Consider the following 24,239-nt stretch of genomic DNA (forward strand, 5'->3'; position numbering starts at 1 on the left):
CGTGGAGGGAACTGCCCTCGCTCTCACACTTGCCCTGCCACTCTCTCTCTTTCTGACTGCAAAAGCATTGCTATTCACAAGATCATCCTGGTAAAGATGCCATGAATCACCTGTCATTTTACAAATTTGACTCATTCGTGCTATCAATTCTGACAGTATAACTTAGCTGCCATTTGCTAGCTAGCCAAGTAAATAAACATGATGCTGACGGTGAGTTGTAAAAAAACAATCTATTAATGCCGCAAGGGCAGAAGATGTGTGGTCCATTCTCCGTCCATCATTACTCTCCCTAAATTTCCCTCGGGATTAATAAAGTATCCATCTATCTAACTATCTTCGTATGGTAGAGAATGACTTCCGGTCGGGTTTACCCAACCAAGCCTCGTTTTCGTTTCAAAATGGCGGCGCATGTGAATAAGGCGAATTTGGCTTTGAATGTGAGAAGTCGATCGAGTTATCTTCCGTCCTGTCGCTTGAAGCATAGCTTTTAACTCCGGCATTGGTCTCCCATTATTAATCATTTCACGTTTGAACTGAAAGTCCAGTTTTGAGAACTGCTTCAGCTTAGCAATAAAATCTTCCATTTTCGCCGTCAAGTAGAAGAAGAGCAACGTTTCCCAGCATAACCCCGACAGGTGCGCTCTCGCACGCCCCCTTCATTGAGGCAGAGGTACTGTGTGCCTCACCTACATGATTTTTCAATGCGTTTTGAGCTCAGCTGAAAGGTTCTACGCATGCGCACGCATGCGCAAAACCCAGTTTGGAGCGATTGCGCAATCCTAGGTGAGGCACTGCCTCACTAGCTCCCATAGACAATACATGGTGCCTAACCTGACCGCACCTCCCTTGTTTTCTCCCGTCTATTTGAATATAGTCCAGGCAAAATAGCGTTTTACGACAGACTAGTTGCAAAATAATTTTTTTCAGCATAGATCATTTCTATGAGGTGTCCAGAACAACATACTAAAAGTCCTAAGAAATCATAGTTGAGGAAATATGTGTAATTCTCATCAATCTGAGATGTGTGCTAATAATGCATACAAAAAAAGTTACTTTTCATGTATACTTTTACCATGTAAAGTTTTATTGTGGTAGGAGTAAAGGAAAAAAATAAGCCTATTTGGATGTATTTTGGGCATATTCGATTAGTGTATAGCTCATTTGCATATTAAAATTCATTTTCAAAGAAACTTGTAATACAAAAATGTTACTTTTCATGGGTACTTTCATTGTCTAAAGTTTCATTTTGATAGGAGTAAAGGAAAAAAATTACATTTTTGAGGTGTATTTTTGCCATGCATTATTAGCACACATCTCAGATTGATGAGAATTAAACATATTTCCTCAACTAGGATTTCTTAGTATGTTGTTCTGGACACCTCATAGAAATGATCTATGCTGAAAAAAATTATTTTACAATTAATTCTATTATTGGCTCCAAAAAGGGTTAATTTGCCTGGCCTAATAGGAAATGCGCAAATTCAGCGAATTCAGCGATTTTGATTATAAAAATGCTCGAAATGATTGGAATCATGCAGAAATTACACCTATACCACAGAGTAGTAGAGACATATCAATATTTATTTTATTTTATATATATATATATATATATATTTTTTTTTTTACTTTTCAAGATGACAGGTGAGGCATTGCCTCACCTGCCTCATAGGACCGCACGTCCCTGGGATATATCAGCCAGACAGTCCGAGATCCGCGCCGAGACCGTGGTGTCTTCAGGAGGGAAAGACAGAAACAGTTGAGTATCATCGGCATAACAGTGATAGGAAAACCCGTGCGAGCGGATGATAGGGCCCAACGAGGTGGTGTAAATGGCAAAGAGAAGTGGTCCCATCACCGAGCCTTGGGGCACCCCAGTGGTGAGGAGGTGAGGTACAGACAGCTGACCTTGCCAAGACACGTTGAACGAGCGCCCAGTGAGGTAGGATTCAAACCAGGAGTGCGCATTGCCAGAAATACCCATACTTGACAGTATGGACAGAAGGATGCGGTGGTTGACTGTATCAAACGCAGCTGATAAGTCAAGCAGGACGAGAGCCGAGGATTAAGCTGCTGCTCTAGCTGTCTAGCTGCTCTAGTGTAGCCTATGAAATGAATAGCCAAAGCTGTGGCAAAATGACAGAACACGACGTAAAGTCCAGTGAGGACAAAGATAACAAGGGAATGCAATGTAGGAATTATTTGAACAAAGCTCATTTCCCTTTTTTCTGTTCAGTCATACAACAGTGGATGACAGTATATCTCATTCTAGCGGACTGATTTGATAGTGAACCTCTTTAGAGGCTCCCCCTGTTAAACCCTGACGTTGCTGCTGTTTGCCTATGCCGTTGTGTGTGTTTCCAATCGCGTCAGATCTAAAGGCTTTACCTCGCATTTTTTAAACCGGATACTGAAGGCGTGCCACCTACTATGAAAGAGAGTGAGATCCCTTGTCATATTTAAAACGTCGACGACCTGTAAGTTGGGCTCGTCCAAGATCATCGAACGACAGCTGAAAGAGTTGCGGAGGAAAAATAACTGTTCATCAGACAACAAAAGGCGCAGCTTTTGTCGACATGGAAGAGCAAGCTCAAGTAAGGCTGGCATCATTTAGTTGTGATGGCATATTTAGCTAACGTGAGAAAAGTTTTGGTATTTGAATTTATTCGTGATTTTGATGCGTACACTGTGATTCTCATAGTTGAAGATGTTCGCAATTCCTGGAATTTTTTAATCATATCCTTCAGCCGCTAAACAGAAGTTAATGGTACTATTAGACTCTCAAGGTGATACATTACTTGGCAATTCAAGACTTTACCGTACTGGTAACATCTATGAAAAAGGGGGAGAGGTGGTCCGATGTTTATGTTTTTTTGCATTTCTGATAGATCATCCGTATTCCTCCCTGTAATTAATTCCAATTATTCATAAGGCTAGTGGCGTTCTATAATTTGCCCAGTTTCTAAAGGCGCCAGTATGCAACACAGCACCATAACTTTGTATGCTCATGTTTGAGGCATGTTTGACTCGCTGCAGTCTCCTCCTTAATGATGGGTGTTGCTGCCGGGGAAAATACCATCTAAACTGCTGGAAGGTATGCGGCGAGTTACAGTGAAATAACAGCTTAACTGTATCACCCGTATTCATGTAAATTCGAAGGTGTTCTATTGGATTTAAGTCAGGCAATATACTTGGACAGGGCATATTTTTTAACTCTGTCTTCTTTAAAAACTCTTGCGTGATTTTGGCATTGTGGTTTGGATCATTATCATGCTGTAATATTCCTCTTCTGGAGGCTGGGTGTCATCTTGTCTGCCAGTATTTTGTAGAGTTGAAAATCTTCACTGGCCTCTTAATTCAGTTCAATTACAATTCAAAGGATTATGATTAAATTATTAAATGATCATCAATGCATCACAATGCATCTTGGCTTTCATGTATTTTAATACAAGCACTCAGATTTTAACTCTTTAAACTTTTTATTAAACAGCTGTTTTAAAAACTGAGAGACTTGCATTAAAAAAAAAAAAAGAAAAGAAGATTACCCAGGAGTAGGCCTATGTCTAAATACTAAATATTTAGTGGTCTACAGTATTGTTAAATGCAACTTCTATAAACAAAATTAATTGTTTTCACATTTAAACAAATTAGGCCTAAAGGATTATTCCGTCACCATACTATACATTAAAATAGCTGGCTCTTATGAGATCAAATTAAATCATGCTTATCTATATCACAAGATAATAAACAGAAATTCATATGCAGGCCTATCTATGGTAAATATGTGTAAAACCTTTTGAAAGAACCGTGGATTGTGCTTGGCTAATATGACACCGCAGTAAGTAGTAGCAAGAAGGCTACTAGCATTAAGCTAAGCTTAGTAACTAGTTTGAAGTTAATTTAAAGTTATGTGTTCATTCATTGATTTGATGACTGCACAATCATGTTAAAATATGTTTAAAATGTGATCAAACTAACATGTAACTGTGCCCGGCTGGCATCACAAGACCCAAGGATTGTGTAAATGGAGTATTAATGCCCAGTATCTGTAAGTTAACCTTTCATTCACTGATATGGCATCACATCGTGCATTGATTCTGAATCTTTCACATTAGCACCCTGATTCATTTTCCCCCGGCTCTAGTATTTTGGTAGCCTATATCCACAGGCGTCAATGGTGCCATCTATAAATGTCATCACTCCAACAAATGTTGCACTCATGCAGCCCCCTATCATCACTCCCACCTCCATGTTTCACTGGCCAGGTTCATGGCAAACATGCTAGATCTATATCTCGGTCTCATCTGACCACAAAGTGGTGCTCCCATTATTCATTTTTTTCTTGGACACCATCCATAGAGGTTGATATTATGCAGTGTTTGCACTGTCAGTCACATAAGCGGTCACAGAAACACATTGATAACCCCTGTGTTTGAAGCACTTCCCCATGTCTGTTTCTCAGAACTAGAGTGTGCAAGTAGTGTGCACTGTCTGGGGCATCATTTCAAGAGGATGGCCACTGTGGCTCTGAATAGTGGTACTTTGGGTCGCTCTATACCTCCTGATTATAGCTGTGATTGATACCGTGTTTCAACTGATTTTTAGTTAAATAACAGATCTTTCTGTATCCTTTTCCATCTTTGTGAAGACTCACAATCAGAACTTTCAGTCCCTCTGGCAATTCTTTTCCTTGTGGAGCCATGATGCAGACACGCAGATGGACACAGCAGCCCATAGGTCCAAAATTGAGAAGGTTCTTGTGTTCAGAGGTAATTTTATAACCATGTTCATATAGTTCGGCTAAATGAAAATCACAGGTGCTCTCAGCTTAGTTTCAGTGATCAGTTTCTCTAACTGTCTTTCTGTCAGTGATCACAGGTGTTGCTATCCGTTGGTGTAAGATACAGGTCAGAGGCCCTCACCTGTGCATTCTCATTTTCTCTGTTTGAGCATAGAGTTTCTGTTGATCTTTTTGCGGCTACCCGCATTGCCTTAAAGTAGAATGTTGAACTAAGCATCAGTGACCACATCACTAGCTTGTCAGGTGTAGTTCTGTGCCAGACTAAGGCAGCGAGGATGAGCTGTAATACAATAAGATAAGATACACTTGTATTAATCCCTGTAGGGAAATTCAGGTGTAATAGCAAATATATTTTATACCAAGGGTCTACTTCGTTGGCTGGGGAAAAGATCCAGACAAGGTGCTGAACACCAACCCAGGGGCTGAGCCTCCCCTGGTGGTGAGACCTTGCACCCACAGTACACCACTTTTGCAGTACTTAGGTGACCTTGTGCGGAATCGTAATGCTAAGCACATCTACAATCCTGTGCTTGTTGAGGGTAGCATGCACATCCAAGATCTGTTACGACACTGGGTCTATTAGCCTTATGTGTGCAGATACCCTGCTGAGGTCACCCAAGAAATGTTTTCTTCAGGCAAGAGGGTGTTTGTTTGTTTGTGTATTTGCTCTCTTCCTCTCTCAATGCTTTCAGTTTTCAGTTCAATTGATAATTCACTTTTTTCTTGTGCTGAAGTTTTATCTGGCCCTTTCATTCACATGTGCTTCTGCTTTGCCTCTGAATTTGATTATTCACCAGGTTCCTCCCTACTTATCTTGTTCCTCTATTTTGATCTTCATGATGGTTGTAAATCTATTATCATTATAATGACAAACGACTTTGCCACTAAAGTGACAACTTTTTCACTATGGGTGTAATATGTATTAAATCACATGCCATGTTATTCACAGCAACATGGCTGTCAGTTTAGTGTTGTAACTTTTAACAGAGATACTTGATACTTGGGCCTGTTGATTGAGACTGAACAGATGATTGTAATGGCAGGCACAAGTTCTGTACTGAAAAGGTTTTAAAGCTGCAGTGACAAACATCAAATTACACAGCAATACACACAGTACATTACACTAATTAAATTAAATGTGACCATGAAGAAATTACATCATAAAATAATATGTTTTTGTTGTTCCACTTACATAGTGCAGTTCCCAAAGTTAAATAATACTTCAAACTGGACTGATAATTAATGTGAAGGGTGTAAGTAGAGAGGTGACAGGTGTGCTTGATTAATACTCCGGTGATTGTGAATGAGACAGAGGTGCGTGAGTTGAAGTCGAAGGGTGCGTGGCAGGAGCAGAGTTCAGCGCTGGCGAGACATACCGTATTTTCACACATCAAACCACAACCACACGGCCCTCATGGCCACGTGCCTTCAGGGCAACAAACTGAACTAGTTCACCTTTCCGCCCAGCAGGCTCACGCTGTATCGCAAAGGGGATTGGGCAAAAAGTGTAAAATTATGCAAGGTATTTGTTTGCAAAAACTGTTGACTGTGAGAGAGTGTTCAACTACGGGTAAGAAAAGTGGGGGTTTATTTTTATTTTCAATGGTTCATACTTTCTTCTGTGTTGTCGCAAATGATGTGTGATTCACTAGTAAAATATCTCGGTGAAATTCTGCATTTGGTCCCAAAAAGGACATCCTGTCATTCCAATCAATACAGTGGCACATAAAAAGAGCTTTACATATTTAGTATTGAGTTCAGTTTGTTGTTTAACACCTATGACAACATAGTACATTTTGATATTTGTAGCATACTAAGTTCATTTCCTCAGTAATAAGTAGGACGCCCACACCAGATGTTATTTATATAGCACTACTACTGCACAAATGCAGAAAGTATGTAATTGAAAAAGCTGCTGTTTGCCCTTATAGGATGGGTTTGTGGATAGCACAACCACTTCATGAAATGCATGTGAACAGTTATATGAACAGTTCCAATCTGGTTTCCGTCCCCGCCATAGCACTGAAACGGCCCTTCTGAAAATCACCAACGACCTCCTTATTGCAGCTGATTCCGGTTTACTATCCATCCTCATCCTCCTTGACCTGAGTGCGGCCTTCGACACAATCTCCCACACCATCCTCCTCAACAGATTATCCTCCATCGGCATCACTGGCATCCCCCTTGACTGGTTCCACTCCTATCTCTCAGACCGCACTCAGTTCATCCAACTCAAATCCTTCCGTTCCCAACCGTCCCCTGTCTCCTCTGGTGTCCCCCAGGGCTCTGTCCTGGGTCCCCTCCTTTTCATTACTTACCTCCTTCCCCTTGGCCTTATTTTCCGTAAATTCAATATTCTTTTTCATTGCTACGCGGATGACACCCAGCTCTACCTCTCCACCAAGCCCAACTCCATTCTTCCTCCCTCATCCTTGACAGATTGCCTTTCTGCACTTCATACCTGGTTCACCTCAAACTTCCTCAAACTTAACAGTGATAAAACCGAAATCCTTTTAGTCGGTACTAAATCCACTCTACTCAAAGTTGACAGTTTTTCCCTCTCAATTGACAGCTCCATAGTTTCCCCCTCCCCCCAGGTAAAGAGTCTGGGTGTCATCGTCGACGGCTCACTCTCCTTCAAATCTCATATCAACATCACCACCCGCACCGCCTACTTCCATCTCCGTAACATAAATCGCCTCCGTCCCTCCCTCACCCCCCACACCACCTCTATTCTTGTACATAGCCTTGTCACCTCCCGTATCGACTACTGTAATTCTCTCCTCTTTGGTCTCCCCCAGAAATCCCTCCATAAGCTCCAACTGGTCCAGAACTCAGCTGCCCGTATCATCTCCCTCACCCCCTCTTTCCACCACATCACCCCCATCCTACAGCAACTCCACTGGCTTCCAATTCACTTCCGTATCAACTTTAAAATTCTTCTTCATACTTTTAAAGCCATCCACAACCTTGCCCCTCCTTACCTGTCTGACCTCCTTCACACTGCCACCTCCACCCGCTCCCTCAGATCCTCCTCTTCCATCCACCTAACTGTCCCCTCTGCCCGGCTTACCACCATGGGGAGCAGAGCTTTCAGCCGCTCTGCTCCCAAACTCTGGAACTCACTCCCACCTGACATCCGAAACATTGACTCCTTCCCTCAGTTCAAATCCTCTCTCAAAACCCACCTTTTCAGGATTGCATTCTCACTGTAGTTGCCATGCTGTTTTTACTTGCACTTTTAATTTTAATTGTTTTGTTATTTGTTTGCTCCTGTTTTAAATTGTAAAGCGTCCTTGAGTGACATGAAAGGCGCTGTGAAATAAAATGTATTATTATTATTATTATGTGTCCATAGAGTTGCACAGTTTCTGACTAACAGTACATGTCTTTGTCTTCAAGGTTGGACCCAAGTGTTTCAGCATTTATATCCATCACAGACATCAAAATGGAGAAACCCACCAATATACAGTGGATAAGGCTGTGGGGGAAACCATGCCTGGAGGTGAAGTATGCCTAAGGTAAGAAATGTCCGCCCTCCACTACTAGGAACTTCTTTCCTCTTGTAAGATATTTAGGGCTAAAGACTTACTGTGTATGAATGCTGATGAAGCATGTTGGATGAAAAACACTGTTGTAACATAGTGTATAGTGTATGCATAGCAGGAATATATGAAATGATAAATAATAAAACCAAATGATGACATGATTGCCATTATTGCTGCCTACACAGAAAAGGAGATACACTCCTGGAGCTGAATGGGAGAAATCTTTCGTCTTTGCCTCCAGAAGAATTTTTCAATTCACTGTCTTTACATCAAGGCTCCCTCTCTTTGGTAAGGCATAATTTTCTTTCAATCCTGGCACGTCCAGCTCACTTCTACAGCATTCATTGTCGTCCAATTAAAAGGCGAACTGAAATATTGGGCCTGTCCCAATACTTGCCCTTGGTCCAAAATACAACGTGCCTCTTTTGAAAGTCTGTGTAAGATATGAGCCTTGGTTAACCATCAAAGCAGGGATCAATGCAACATCTACTGCTAGGGAAAAAGAAAACGTACCTGTCCCAAATGCAACCAATGCCATTATCACAATCTACTTAAAGTTCTTAAAGCACTGGACTTCAGCATAGGAGAAGTTGTGTTCCTTTAAATGGTTAAGAATGGATATAGCTCTGAAATGTGAAATCTGGAACAGAGTATCCATAAAGATCATTGTCCCATTTTATGTTCCTGTTAAATCCCTCTACTATCGTTTTGATGTTTAAGACAATAGCTCACCATCATGACAGAGATGGATTACAGCAAGGAGCAGTGTCTGATGTGGTGAGTTGCCTTTTTCCATAATAATAATCAGGGCTGGGGAGTAACTAGTTTCATGTAACAGAGTTATGTAATTAAATTACATAACAAATGTGAATAATCCGTTACAGTTACTGAGAAAAAATTAAAATGTGATTACATAGGGGTTACATCCAAATATATTCTTTAAAGTAAAAAAAGCTTTGAAGCTTATATGTTGAATATAACTGTCATGGACATCAGGACTCAGAGGTGGAATATGACAGTTGATTGGAAACAGCCAGTAACAAGAAGAACATGGGAATAAATGGGAGAACAAACGCAAAACAGGGGATTATGCTCAGAAGTTATAAAGCACACACAACAGGGGATTATGCTCAGATGTTATAAAGTCCAGTAAACACAAAGCTCAGAAGTTACACTAGGGAGAAAACAGGAAATAACTCCACACCTGAGAATTCGAGCGTAGGAGCTCGGAACAGAACAGGAAATAACGATAGACCTGGAAGTCAGAGCAAAGAGCTGGGACGATCGCGGGAGATGAGTCAGGAACTGGTTGCTTCATGGAGAATAGACCTTTTACATCGAGGCCAGACAAGAGAGTGAAGGGAGTGAGGAGTTTATATAGTAGTGGGGGGAGTGACACGTGCAGGTGATCAGGCAATCAGGAGATTGGGAAGGTGACTGAGGCAGGTGAGTTGAATCAGGAGGGGGCGTGGCAGGAGCAGGGCTCAGCGCTGGCGTGACAATAACATTCATTCTGTTGCTTTGCATCTTTTCGCCATCTAGACAGGCTCCAGTCAGTTTGAGCACAGTTTTAGATTGGTTCTCTTATTTTCAGTACTGTATTTTGAAATGCACACTGACAAATGAATTACCCAAGACATTATCTGCATGATCTACAAACGTTCGCTACAAAAAACATCTGATCCCAGCATGTACCTGATTTTAGAATTTACTTCATTAGTAGTCTGCCTTTCTTCTGTAATTTATACATGCTTTCAGTTAAATTAGTGCTATTGTCAAATTAACTGTTATAAGTATACTTTACATCCAGGGGCGAATCTATGTTCCCACTTTTGGGGGGGGGGCTAAGCCCCTCGATAAAAGCTATTTTTCCTGTGACCCAGCAAAACTAAGGGGGTCTGGGGGCATGCTCCCCCTTAAGAATTTTTTGAAAATATCCTTTTTAAATAGTGTCCTCTAGTGGGTTTTAGGAAGAGAAATGAACAAATTCAAATTTAGAATATGGCACAACAATAAACATATTGATATCTGCTGAGATAGGTGCTAATTATACTGTAGCATGGTAGGGATTTGCAGCTCAAGTGAGTAGGTTAATATTGTAGGCTAGAGTTCACTAGCTAGTTATAGCTGGTGGAGCTACTGAGTAGGGTAGCATACACACAGGATCAATGAACCGGCAAGATAAAAGAGAGCCACGACATCTGTAATTAACTCGTGATGATTTAACCATTTCGTTTCTTTTACTATTTTAAACTTCATGTGCTATACCTTTATATCCAGCAGCTGATTATGGCAGCTTTCACCAGCTTGGGTCGGACAGTCGCTCCAAGTCTGTTAACTAGACGCTATCACCGTCTGTCTGCACGCTCGCGAGGCTCACTCACGACCAAACAGAGCCGTGCGCTTGCCACCACAGTCTCAAACAGGCGGGAATCCTGTGCCACTCGAGCCTATATTATTCCTAACTCTAAAAATTCAACAAAATAAGTTCACTAAATCGGTTGTTGTGAATTTGACGATCTCAAAATAAAAAAATAAATATAATTTTGGGGGGGGCTAAGGAAACTTTTGGGGGGGCTCCAGCCCCACCAAAATAGGTCTAGATACGCCCCTGTTTACATCTAAGAATAGATATCTAATATGCTGATCTACCCATGTTGTGTTATTTGTCTACATATTTGTCTACATACAGAGTCTACATATACTCTATATTTAGGCCTGCTCTTACATACACAGGCAACCTTGCTAACATTCTGTCTGATTATGAATTAAGTTTAAAGTTGAGGATGGCTCTGGCAACACATGTGAAGAAACCACACTGATCGTCATGCTGCAAGATGCCAAGATTAATATGTTGTGTTCAGACAATGACGACTCATGCACCTCTAGCATTATGGACACAAAATTTACAAGTAAGTGGCTGCCTTCCTTCTCTCCCTGTTCCTCTGTCTGAGTACCTCTTAGATAGGAATGGACCATCTCAATGACTGCCTTTTATTGATGTGTGGATACTGACTTCTCTGAATACAGAATATCTTATTTCTTATCTTATTTCATTAAATTCGTTTGGGTGCATTTTTTTTCCAGACTCATTATATTGGGAATGCGCAAAAATTGAGTTTATCCAATCCGCTGAGTACCTTGCATGGACAAATGAGGGACCACGTCTTAAAGAGACAGGAGGTTTGAGCTCAGTGTCTTCCTATTTTCATTTCTCTTAGTTTGAATTTCTTGATTGCTGCATCAGGAGTAATTGTTATTGCTACATAGATATTAAACAGCTGTGACTGACTCTGGTAATCTTTTCGTTAGCACATTTAGTTTCAGGGTGTTCACTTCTGACACCAAAAATATGAAAAATCCAATCACCTGAGACGTGAATGCCACCACCTGACTGACCAGCTCTAGTGGGGCTTCAATGGGCACCAAGGCCAAGCAAAAATAGATTCTGGAGTCATCAGTGTTAGCTAGTACAATCACTTTGAAAGATGTGTCAACAAACGTGTTAACGACAATTTCTGGTGTTTTTAATGAAAGATTTTAATCGATAGTCCCCTCTAAAACACAACACACTGGCTGCCTGCAGAAGGAGAAAAACACTGCACTAAATTATTTGTCCTGTAAACAGACAATGAAAGTTTGGTTTTATAGGTCAGTACACTTTCACCTGAGAATGGAAAAAGTCTCAAATTAAAGTATTTATATCGCAAAGTCTGTCAAGTGAAGGTCTCTCTATCTCTGTCTCCCTCTCTCAGTTCAATTAAGTTCAAATAGACTTTGGACTATTTATGTGTAGAAATAGATAAGTTAAAGGTTCTTTTTTTGGAGTTGTAGCCCTATGTAACCTATTCAGGGACTGAAATTCTATTCAAGTTGTATTTCATATGGATATTGAATGTCTATTAATGGACTAGATAAATAAGCGTAGGAGTCATTTTGTAGCCTACGGTGTCCAAAAACAATTGTGAAAGCTGATTTTTCCTCATCGCTTTTAGTCCAAAGAGGTCAGCTGTGCACCGTGCAATCTCAGTGGCTTCTGCTCCATACGTGCAATGGATACGCTACCAGAACAAGCTACCAGAATAAGATACCAGAATAAGATACCAGAATAATCTACCAGAATAATCTACCGAAATAAGATACCACAATAAGATTCCAGAATAAGCTACCAGAATAAGCTACCAGAATAAGATACCAGAATAAGATACCAGAATAAGATTCCAGAATAAACTACCAGAATAAGATACCAGAATAAGCTATAATGAACGACTAGTAAACATGTAATGTCTGAGACTCATGAAAAAAACAATCGTTTCAATTTGAGTCTTAACAATAGCAAAGGTTAATAATAAAGACAGCAAATCGTTATCATTAACTAATACTAATTAATAATGTTTTTTTTTAAAGAAGGGAGCGCAGAGAAAAAGTGCAAATAAGAGAACGATTATAATCATAAAATTGAGTATGATCAATTTTTCCTTATACTTCTCCATCAGCAGGATATGACAAAGACCATCACAGTGTTAAATGAATGATTAGTAATGTATGATGACAGCGTACAAAAAGCTCCACAACCCTAAGTGGTCACCGAAACATCCGCTATATCTTGCCTGTCAGTAGTCCTTTATCTTTAAATACACTTTCTTACATTTTATGGACTGAATTTATATTGCATGTGTTTCAGATGGAATGGCAATGCTGCAAATGAGGGGATTTAACCAAGACAAATCTACTCAACTTGCTGCCCTGCAATTTAGCAATAAACTCTTCCTAAAATGTGAAGGGGAAGCAACAGATGGAGTGATTTTGAAAGCTGAGGTATGATGACCACATAATCAAAAGCACTACAACCTACATTTGAAGTAGTTCATGCTTCATTCCACGGATGAGCTTATTATACACTGTCATGAATAGTGTTGGCATTCTTAAAATGGCATGATTTGATTGATTTCTTTTTTAGGCAAATCCAACGCTGCTGGGCATCCAAACGGTGACTGAGACAAAAAAAAAAACATTTCTTTTACCTTACCTTACTAAAGAGAATGAAAATACATATGAATTTGAGTCTGAAAAATATTGTATCCATTTTGATTACTACATACAGTGACAAAGTAAGACTAGTTGTCAGAGGCACTGGACATAATCAAAAGCATGATTAAAACCTGTTTCATTCTAGGATTGAGCTTGTCATGCAATGTAATGATTACTGTAGGCATGTCCTGATTTGTTTTTTTATTTTTCAGGGAAAGTCCACGGACATCAAAGCAGTCGAGGCAAACAAACCCTATTTGTTTCACGCTATCCGTAAGAATCCCGATACATGGCACTTTCAGTCGGCTTCACACAGTGGCTATTACATTTGTGCAGATGGGGAAAAAATAGTAATAGCCAGACATGAAAATGACAACAAGTACTTCAAAATAGTCTTCAATAAGAAATGCAAGGAAATGCTCATAACTCACAAAGACACCATGTTGCACTTTGTGTGACAGTCATACTACGCACTGCTATGCGATAGGTGTACCTTCTTTTACTGTTTGGCTGTGTTTGGTTTGCATCAGTTTTTTACATTTATTTTGTAAAGTTTGTATTTTATATCTTGTATTAATCTTGTCTTGTCTTATTGCCTGCTCTCTTTGCAACAAAAAAAAAAGCTCATGTATTTTATTTTCCATCATTTCCTGGTGTTATCATGAATACACAAATCCAGCTAAAAATATTTTTAGACGTGAGGAAACAGAAAGTCACGGATTACTGCTTGAAAGTTCGTAAACACTCTGAGCAACTTTAAGTAGAAAACATAAATGGAGAAATAGCTTCATTTACATTATGTTTATAAGATTTTCTAGAGGTACCAGTAATTGATTACATGTAAATCATGTGATTTTGGTCAAAAATAATAACTACTTGACGAGGGACTTTTTTTAAAGGTAGTTTCTCTTTTTTTGTGTGAGATTAAGCTAATTCACCAAAGATGACCCTTTATCACCTTTACTCATCTTCATCAGGGGTGTAAATAATTGTGGAAGGAACAGTTGTTGTTGTGTGAGGTAACTGTATTATGTTGCTATAGCTTAAAAAATGTATTTGGTAAGTTCAACAGTATTTCTTTAGTAAGGACAAATACAAAAAGATCAATGCAAACTGTTTCCTTGATTTTCCAAGTATTAATAACACAATTCATTGTACACAAAGTTATTTGTACTTTTCAAGACAACACTTGATCAGTATGAATCAAAAATCAGTATGATGAACCAATAGTAGGGTCAGAAACCTCAGTTCCGTGACTGTCACAGCCTCTGCTGCACGCTCCTCTGTTCCTGTTTCTGCTCTTGCTCCAGTCCGTTCACCCTCTCCTGTGTTTAGTATTTCCCTCACACCTTAGTTTTCCCTCCATGTTTGGTTCTCACCTGTAGCCAATGTGTTAATTGAATTTAGTTCTCACCTGTAGCCAATGTGTTAATTTAATTTAGTTCTCACCTGTAGCCTTTGTATTAATTAAGTTTAGTTCTCACCTGTAACCAATGTATTCACTGAGCTCTTATGTAAGCCTTGGACTTTTCCTTTGTCTTTGTGTGTAATTGTTTGTGATCAGCAAGATGTACTGTTCTCCAGTCCTGTGAACTCTGCCTTGTTTGCCCATTGTGGCACTTTGATTTATCTCAGTAAAACACGCCTTGAGCGTTTGCATCCTATTTCTTTGTTTCAAGTCTCCAGTTTGTGACAGTGACCATCCTCTGGCTAAGATGTTTTGACGACTGATTTGACTTCTATAAACCTTTTATAAAAAATGTAGCCCCCATGTCCCTCGCAAAAATGTCGGCATGTTTTGCTAGAGGGCCGGATCAAAAATGGCATCAGGGCCTATTTTGTAAAAGTAACTTTTTTACCAGAGCACCTAGAATAATTTATGAATACACTTTTTGTGGTAAATTGACCATACGGATTGTGATTCTGACATCATTTTGACATTAAGACATCATCTTGACCCGGAAATCCAAGATGGCCACCATCTGTTAGAGCGAAAACGTAATTTTTGATACACAAATAAACTTTTTAACCTGATCACCTAGAATAATGTATGAAGACATTTTTTGTGGTAAATTGACCATAAAGATTGTGATTCTGACATCATTTTGACATTAAGACATCATGTTGACCTCAAAATCCAAGATGGCCACCATCCAGGAGACCATAAATGTAAAGTTTTATACGCAAATCAGCCCCCGGGTCTCCAGGAGATGGGTAATGTATGGCATTTATACATTACTTATAATGGAAGGACAAAAAAAAGAATATCAGAAATAAGTTTTGAATAAGATTGTACCCCAATCATTTGACCTTTTGGTCATTAAAAAAGACATAACATTGTAAATTACAGGATGCTTTCATGTTGTGATATGCTACACATTATTTTAACAATGTAACTGGTGAATAATAAGGACATTGATATATAAGATTAGTCCAAATCAGAGCATTCTCGCTGTCTTCAACTGGCCTTGATGCAGGTAGATGAGTTGGAAGAGCAGGTTGTGTGTAGCGGACAGGGCGACAATGACAATCCACAAACTGCCATCCATGTCCGATTGGCAAGGGGTGGTGCTTCAGGGAGGGATGGCGTACTAGATATGCCAAGTAGTTGGCACGGAGGCAGTGTTGGCGTAAGCCATCTTCATCTGGGGGTAGACGGATGAATGATTTATTTTCCATGCTCTTGCACTTCACCGCACGGGCCTCAGCCATGGTGCTACTCTTGTGGTCACCATAGATGACATGTCTTGTGAACTTGAATAGCTCCTGTAACACCTCCTCCTCAAGGTCAAGGCTATCTCCGCACTGTGAGAGCTGCTGTCGTGCCACTGGGCTCTTCGCCACCTGGTCATACACTGACTTCTTAACCTTGCCATAGAATCCAGAGTTAGCATCACATCCTGTCATACAGTGCAGCTGCACAATGCAGTCTGCCATCTCGTCAGTTACCAGATCACTGCAGACTACCGTCTCCTGCTTTCTCTTGATGTAGAGCATACCAGGCAGTTGCTTTGAGATAAACGCTGCTGCGACATAGGCATCAGTATCAGCAGAATCAATGACAACTGGTCCACTATAGCCTGACTCTCGCAGCACTGCGTAGGTGGAGAAGAGGATAGTGTCTGCCTCAGACTGGTAAAAGCAGAGGTTGACAAGTTAGTACAGTGGGAGCCAACAGAGTAAACAATCTCTGCATCAACAGTTTGTGCAATGTCGTTCAGGTAGCTGCATATCAATTTTTGTAGACGCCTCTTGTTACTAACACTACAAAGCAACGTGGTAAATGCTCTGGCAGATGGAAATGGATCATCCAATTTCATGTAGGTGTTGGGGATATGTGCCTTACCCTGTGCCCTGAGGTGTCTCTCATCATCTTTAGTGGAGTTTGCTGCATCGTATGGGTCATTGACACAGATGATATGATCAGCACGACCATGGCGGGCATGATAGATATTAGCTTGTGGACATAGTCTGACCATGTGTATGGTGTGCTATCTGGCTTCTGTCGGTCTTCTGTTGATGGTGTAGCCATTCTTCAGACCATTCCCATGTCAATGAGAGCAGTGTATGGTTCCTGTAGATTTACAGATTGCAGACAGAGCTTCTGGAGTAGTTGGCTCTTCTGTGTCTTCCTGTATGTGCTGTTGTAGTTAAATAAGGCCACACACTCCTTGACAACACGATGTTCAAACAACTCAGGGAGGTCCACAAGTTGACTGACCTCAACCAGGTTGATAACTGCATTTAAAGTGCTTCGCTCCATCTCAGCAGCTCTAACTTTGAGGTCCTCTCCAGGTTTCTCCTTGCCAAATGTCAGTCGTTTGCTCAGAGGGACAGGTGCATAGAGGGATTTATTCTTACTGAACACCCGCTCTGCATAAAACATGTCAACTTCTCTTCTCCTGCAGCATGGGCTGTGTTGAAGTCTGCAACAAGCGCATCAGAAGCAGGCGTGGCTGACTGCAGGGTGCGGAGTGTAGGTGAGGCTGGGTTGAACGGGAAGGATTCAAACTCATTCATACACGCAACCAGGTTCTGTATGCACTGCTCATCTTGTTGCATTCGTTTAGGGCTGCATTCTGTGTGCTTCCTCTTGGCTTTTGTTCGGTTGGCCAGAGTATTGAAAGCTGCCCGGATCTGTGCCACATTGTTCACATTTCTAGAGTGCACCAAAAGCTGCTTCTCATTCTGAAGGATTGAAGGATTTTGCTTCCCTTGTTCATGGTACACTCAATCCACATGTCCCAGGCTATGTTGGAGTAAGGGTTGCCTGTGATAAACTGAGTGAAGTCAGTACGAAGGAAGGCGACCTGATCGTCAGGGAGAGGTGTCAGCATCGCCCAGAAGTCAGGCAACCACCTCCCATACCTATTGTTGTCATACGCTACCATCCATGGTAGCATGGCACGCAGAGAGCTGACATAATCATCCCAGTTGCAGATATGGACTGCATCCACATTCTGCATGAGTGCATCAGTCATGGACAAAAAGCTTAAAAAAAGCTTACCAATGTCACACGTTATCTTAAAAAGGCTGTTCAAAAACAACGTTTTTTTAAGATACCTTAAAAAAGGTAAAGGTTATCCCCACGGTTGTGCCATGAGTGAGAGTGGGAGTCACGAGCGCTGAGGCTTTGTTGTGGAGCACTTCAATCCTCCCCAATAGTGAGTTTACATGTTGAGCTGGGGGAAATGCCTTTAGCAATCAGAAGGGAAAAGCTGTCCCTAGCCTACTGGTCAAACCTGGAAGGCCACAATCAAGGGAATCCTGCAAAAAGAGTGATAGAGCCATGCTGGGAGTACGAGGCCAAAAAAGGCAAGGGGTTTGGGTGGAGGGTGAGGGAATGGGTACAGGAAGCGGGGTTGAAAGAGGGAATGGTTAGCCGGACAGTAGCCATGTCACCAGTGCCACCATGGTTGTTCCCCATGCCTATAGTGGACATGAGCATATTGAAGTGCCCAGGAAGAACAGGAGAAGCAGTACGTGGCTGGGTACGCACTAGACCACATTGGGTGTACATATGCAAGACCTGTCCAGATATATACTGATGGATCAAAGGACCCACAATCTGGGAAAACTGCAGCTGCCATGGTTGTGAAGGGGATGGGTGTCTGTGCCTCCTGGAGGCTGACAGATGAGGTGTCTGTGTACACCACGGAGCTAATTGCCATCATTAAAGCACTAGAGTGGGTTGAGGAGACTGGGCAAGAGGAGGGGCTTATTTGCTCTGACTCTGCAGCAGTGTTGGGCAGTATACAGTCATTTAGATCCAGTAGAATGGATTTACTGAATGAAGTGTACCTATGCCTATATAGGCTGGAGCAGAGAGGGGCCTCTGTGTCTTTCCTGTGGATCCCAGCCCATGTGGGGATATGGGGCAATGAGAAGGTGGATGGCCTAGCCAAGAAGGCGCTAGAAAATCCAGAGCCACAGGTCAACACTAAGCTTGGGAGGGGGGAGGTAAAAGTTTTTATAAGGAGGGCTCTGACAAAGCAGTGGCAGATCCAGTGGAATACAAGTCCTAAAGGCAGGCATATGTATGCAATACACAGAGAGGTTGAGAGAGAAGCCAGAGTTGGAGGTTGCAGGAAGGATGAAATAGTGGTCGCCAGGCTGAGGATTGGCCATACCCGGCTGAATAGCACCCAATACAGGGTAGGTGGGACAGACACAGGAAATTGCATGTGGTGTCCAGGCCAAGAGGAAACTGTGGAGCATGTATTACTCGTCTGTCCCACCTACCAGGGCCACAGGGAGCATTGGAGGGAACAACTGCAGGGAGCTGGATGCTCGGGATTCGGTCTGGCTGAGGTTCTGGGGGAGGGAATAAGGCCAGGGGAACTGGTCAAGTTCCTCAAAATAGCAGGGCTATACAAGAGAATATGAATATCCCTTTTGGTATTATTATTGTTTTTTCTTTTCTTTGTTTTGTGTTACTGGGATGCCCAAAACTGCAATGTTTACAGTGATCTGTAGGTGGCAGCAAGCACCACTACGTGTAACCTGCCATTAAAGTGAAAGAAGAAGAAGAAGAAGAGTGAGAGTGGGGTTGGTAAAGGTTATCCCCACGGTTGTGATTCGGCGGAAGGCACGAGGCTGGAGGCCTAGTGTCATATTGCTTCAATACAACAGTTCCACTACCGACCAATTAAGTTTGAAGACTCCAAATTGTGTTTCCTTCTGCTCATTTCTATATGGTTTCTTCATTCTCTGCCCACAGAAATAGTTCTTTTGAGTAGACAGGAAAAGATGTTAAATTCCCTGTGCTACTGGTTGCAGACTTCCCACAGCGGCCAATCCTCTCAGTCACATGCAGGTACTCATACCTAACAGCCTAACCTAACCAATATAACAACCGCCCTACCATAGATCATGTGCAGCAGGATACAGCAATGCACACCTGCCTGGTGACAGCCACAACACGCACTGCAAGTTCTACCCAGGTTCCATAAAGGCACTCCTTCACAGTACAACATGCACTGTCTGTAGTCCACAACTTCTAAGAAAACCCATAACCATACCATAGAACCTGAGCAGCAGGATACAACAACAAAGATGCCTTTGTGAGCATTTTACTGGGGTTTTCATACAGGCACCTTTCATTGAATAAGGCCCACAACCCCTTCAGAAAGCTCAACAGTAGCGACTGGCATCCAAGACCCCCTCAAGATACACCTTGACAAGATTTTACATATGCCAGTGTTAGTTCAGGTTAATTCACGGCTCCAAATAGTCTGCAAGTGCCTCAGACACAAACACTAGCATTATTAGCAGCCTCAGACAGCTCCTTTGAGTGACCGTTCTCGAGAAACTAAATCCAATTCAAGTGTTATGGTTGATTTACCTACAAAGCCCCTAACACTGATCTCCACTGGCCTTGTGTGTGCTTGCCAACTTTGTTCCCTCGCTTCAACAACAAGTTTTGCAAACTTTAGCTTCTTCCTTTCTTGCCCCATATCCCAGTACTGTTTGTACATGTCTGGTGTCCTTTTCTCCCCCTCTCGCACAAAATAAATTCTACTGTCCCTGTCATTAACCGGGAAAGAGCTAACCTCTACTCAGTTATTCTCAAATAAACACACAAATGATTTGAAACCCAGATTGACTCTCCACGTGTAGCAACCCTGGGTCAGGCTAATTTCACACTCAGGCAGAATATGTTTTAATGAGCCAACATCCAAACACAACTTGCAGCTTCCATCTTCACACACCGTTTCTGCTGAGTTGGGAGGACATCATAAGTGGCTCAAACAGTTAATTTGATGTGATTGGCATCCATAGCCAGCTGATCTCTTCAACTGATTGTCCTTGTCTCAACATCATGCCAGTTCATCCATTGCCCTTGCTTTGCTTTAGAAGCCGTTGTACACTTACACTTACAGCTGTACACGTACACTTAAGATTCATAATCAGACAGAATAGCAAAGTTGCTTGTGTATGTAGGAGTAGGGCTAAATAGACAGTATATGTAGACTCACAAATAACACAACATGAGTAGATCAGCATTTTGGACATCTATTCTTAGATGTAAAGTATACTTATAACAGTAAATTTGACAATAACATTAATCTAACTGAAAGCATGTATAAACTCAGTGACAGTGCAGGTGTATAATACAAATTTTCGTGTTTTACAGAAATTACAGAAGAAAGGCAGATGTTTTTTGTAGGGAACATTGGTAGATCATGCAGATAATGTCTTGGGTAAGTTAATTTGTCAGTGTGCATTTCAAGTACAGTACTGAAAATAAAAACATTAATAACATTAAAGGGTTGGGAAATGTAAATGACTACATTTGATTACTTTTTGATTGGCAGAAGGGTGGTGAAAATTCAAACAAGAGAACCAATCAAAAACAGAGCTCAAAACTGACTGGAGCCTGTCTAGATGGCGAAAAAAGCATAACAGTTACATTACTCTATACTCTATATGTATATTATGCATCTTATGACAGGATGGGGCATCTGCTATATGGCATCTTACATCACTCTTTTGACAGTGGATTCAAAGCTTTGAGCGTCATTGAGCAGTGCTTACCAATAGGCAGCTGGTCAAAGTTAAACTGTAGTCTCTGTGGCATAATTACATGACATTACAATCATATGAATCATATTCAAATATGCACAATGAAAATAATAAAAACAGCAAAATAGCAACAATATAAACAGCAACTATTATCATTATTTGCTGCATTGTTACTTCATGTACAACAACCAAATGTGCAGAACTAATAAAAGACTTTTCAAACACTGTATTCTTTTTTGCAATTTGGGTTAAATAATGCCTTTTACTGTGTACATACATCTACTGATGCCTAATCTGGACACATCTTCAGTGATGTTCCTGGGATCATTGGACGTTTCGGGTCTTTCAACATCATACGCCCTCCTCCAGGTGACCCAGCCGGGGCTGATCAGACCCCAGCTTGTGTCCAGATGGCTAGCTAGCTACCATGACTCCATGGCTCCCCTCTTTTGAGCCACAGCCATCTTGAGGCTCTCTCTGCCGCATCGGTGGTACTGCGGATGGCTCTCCTCTTTCTCTCACCCTCGATGCCTAAACTGCTGAAGGCTCTGGCCAAGGAACGGGCTGCAAATCCTCTGCATCCAACCTCCACAGGGAAACACCTTGCTCTCCAGCCAGCCTACTGGCAGTCACTGACCAGTCCTGCGTACTTGGCGAGCTTCCTCTCAAAGGCTTCTTCCAAGCGATCTTCCCACGGGACTGTCAGCTCCAGCAGCACTGCTTGCTTGGTGGACTCAGACACAAGGACAATGTCTGGTCGCAGGGTGGTGACTACAATATGGGTGGGGAACTTCAGCTGATGTTCAAGGTCCACCAACAACTGCCAGTCTCTTGCAGACGTCAGGATGCCTGCAGATGATGTTCTTCTGGCAGGAGTTGGCTTGTCCCCAGCTCTGACAAATGTGATGGTTTTCTTGGAGGGTCGGAACTGCTTTGCCCACGCCAGTCCTGCGCTGATGGCTTCAACAATGGTCTTGAGGACTTGGTCATGCCTCCACCTGTACCGACCATCTCCAAGTGCCCTAGTACAGCAACTGAGGATGTGTTCCAGGGTTCCTCGCTTGGAACATAGTGGGCATGCTGGTGTCTCTGCTATGCCCCATATGTGCATATTTGACGGGCTTGGAAGCACGTCATACACTGCCTGGATGAGGAATTTGATGCGGTGAGGCTCGGCTTTCCAAAGCTCAGCCCAGGTCACTTTCCTTTCAACCGCATTCTCCCACCTCGTCCAAGCTCCCTGTTGCTTCATTCCCACTGCCTACGGTTCTCGTCTCCTCCACTGCTGCTCTCACCTCCTCCTGAACAAGTCGTCGCCCTTCCTTCCCCCTGGTGTTCATTTGGGGAGTTGGAAAGGATCCTAGCCCTGCTCGACCTCGTGTGACCACTCCCACCAGGCTCCTGTGACGCAGCCTTGCATCTGCCTCTTGAACCGCTTCCTCTGCCCTCCATTTCCTGCCAGTCCTCACTTCGATCCCTGCGTTAGCCACCTTCGGATCACTTGAGTCCCTGTACTGAACCACTTATCTGGCTCTAGTTACCTTAAATTCCTCCTCCAAGGATTTGAAAGGCAGTCGCAGTTTGTTGGTGTTCCCGTAGAGTGCAATGCTGCTCAAGCTCCTTGGTAATCCAAGCCATCTCCGGAGGTGTTTGCTGACTTTCCTCTCCAAGATCTCAACTGTTGAGATAGGGACCGCGTAGACAAGGAGGGGCCACAGGATCCTGGGAAGAATGCCATGTTGGTAGACCCAGGCTTTAAACTTCCCAGGTAGGCCTGACTTGTCCACGCATTTCAGCCAGCCATCCAACTCAGTGCAGGTCGACTGGATAGATGTTGTGTCTCTCAGAGAGCAGTCAAAAACCTTGCCCAGGCTCTTGACTGGCTTCTCTGTGATAGTTGGAATGGCTGTGCCTGTGATGTTAAACCGGAACTTGTCCTCCACCTTCCCTTTCCTCAGCACCATTGATCTGGATTTGGTGGGTTTGAAACGTATCCGGGCCCACTCCACCAGCTTTTCAAGTCCCTTCAGAATCCACCGGCAGCCTGGGACTGATTCTGTCATGACTGTGAGGTCATCCATGAATGCCCTGATGGGTGGTTGCCGTTGTCCGGAATTCGTGCGGGGCCCTCTGCACTCTGGCTCAGCAGACTTAGTGAGCATGTTCATGGCTAGGGAGAACAATGTCACAGAGATAGTACACCCTGTGATGATACCGATCTCCACCTTGTTACAACTGGATGTTATTGCTCCTGAAGAGACCCTCATCCTGAAATTTCTGTAATAATCAGCGATGAGGTCTCTACACCTGCTGGGTACATGATGTTTTCTCAAGGTGAGCTGAACCAGCTTGTGTGGAATGGAACCGAATGCATTTGCCAGGTCAAGCCACAACACTGACAGGTTGCCCTTGTTCTCTCTGGCCTCCCGAATGAGCTGTGTCACCACACCAGTATGCTCCAGACATCCTGACATTCCTGGAATGCCACCTTTCTGGACAGATGTATCGATGTAGGTGTTCTTTGCCAGGTAGGTACACAGCCGTTTGGAAACAGCACTGAAGAAAACCTTTGCCTCCACATACAGCAGGGAGATGATGCGGAACTGGTCTAGCTGAGTGGAGTTTTCCTCCTACGGGATCCATACCCCTTCAGCCACTCTCCATTGTTCAGGGATCCTCCCTCTTCTCCAGAAGACTCGCAGGAATTTCCACAGACGCAGCAGGAGTTTGGGACAGTTCTTATACACTTTGTATGAAGTGCCACTCGGTCCTGGTGCAGAGCTTGCCCTTGCTTTGCGGACAACCTCCCTGACTTCCTTTAGCTGCAGCTCCGACAT

At 42.4% G+C, this 24,239-nt stretch overlaps 1 protein-coding gene and 1 pseudogene across 1 annotated transcript; one reads left to right on the forward strand and one right to left on the reverse strand.

Moving 5' to 3' along the window:
* Positions 1 to 2,243: 2,243 nt before the first annotated feature.
* LOC105893317 lies at positions 2,244 to 14,826 on the forward strand. Its single transcript, XM_012819711.3, has 9 exons — positions 2,244 to 2,591; positions 8,201 to 8,319; positions 8,532 to 8,634; positions 9,067 to 9,123; positions 11,120 to 11,258; positions 11,434 to 11,529; positions 13,031 to 13,164; positions 13,307 to 13,336; positions 13,590 to 14,826. The coding sequence occupies exons 1-9, from the start codon at positions 2,574 to 2,576 to the stop codon at positions 13,833 to 13,835; spliced, it is 942 nt and encodes a 313-aa protein (XP_012675165.2). The 5' UTR covers positions 2,244 to 2,573; the 3' UTR covers positions 13,836 to 14,826.
* Positions 14,827 to 21,694: 6,868 nt separating this feature from the next.
* LOC105893270 lies at positions 21,695 to 24,239 on the reverse strand (annotated as a pseudogene).

Source organism: Clupea harengus, chromosome 21 (genome assembly GCF_900700415.2).
Source record: "Clupea harengus chromosome 21, Ch_v2.0.2, whole genome shotgun sequence".
Taxonomy (NCBI): domain Eukaryota; kingdom Metazoa; phylum Chordata; class Actinopteri; order Clupeiformes; family Clupeidae; genus Clupea; species Clupea harengus.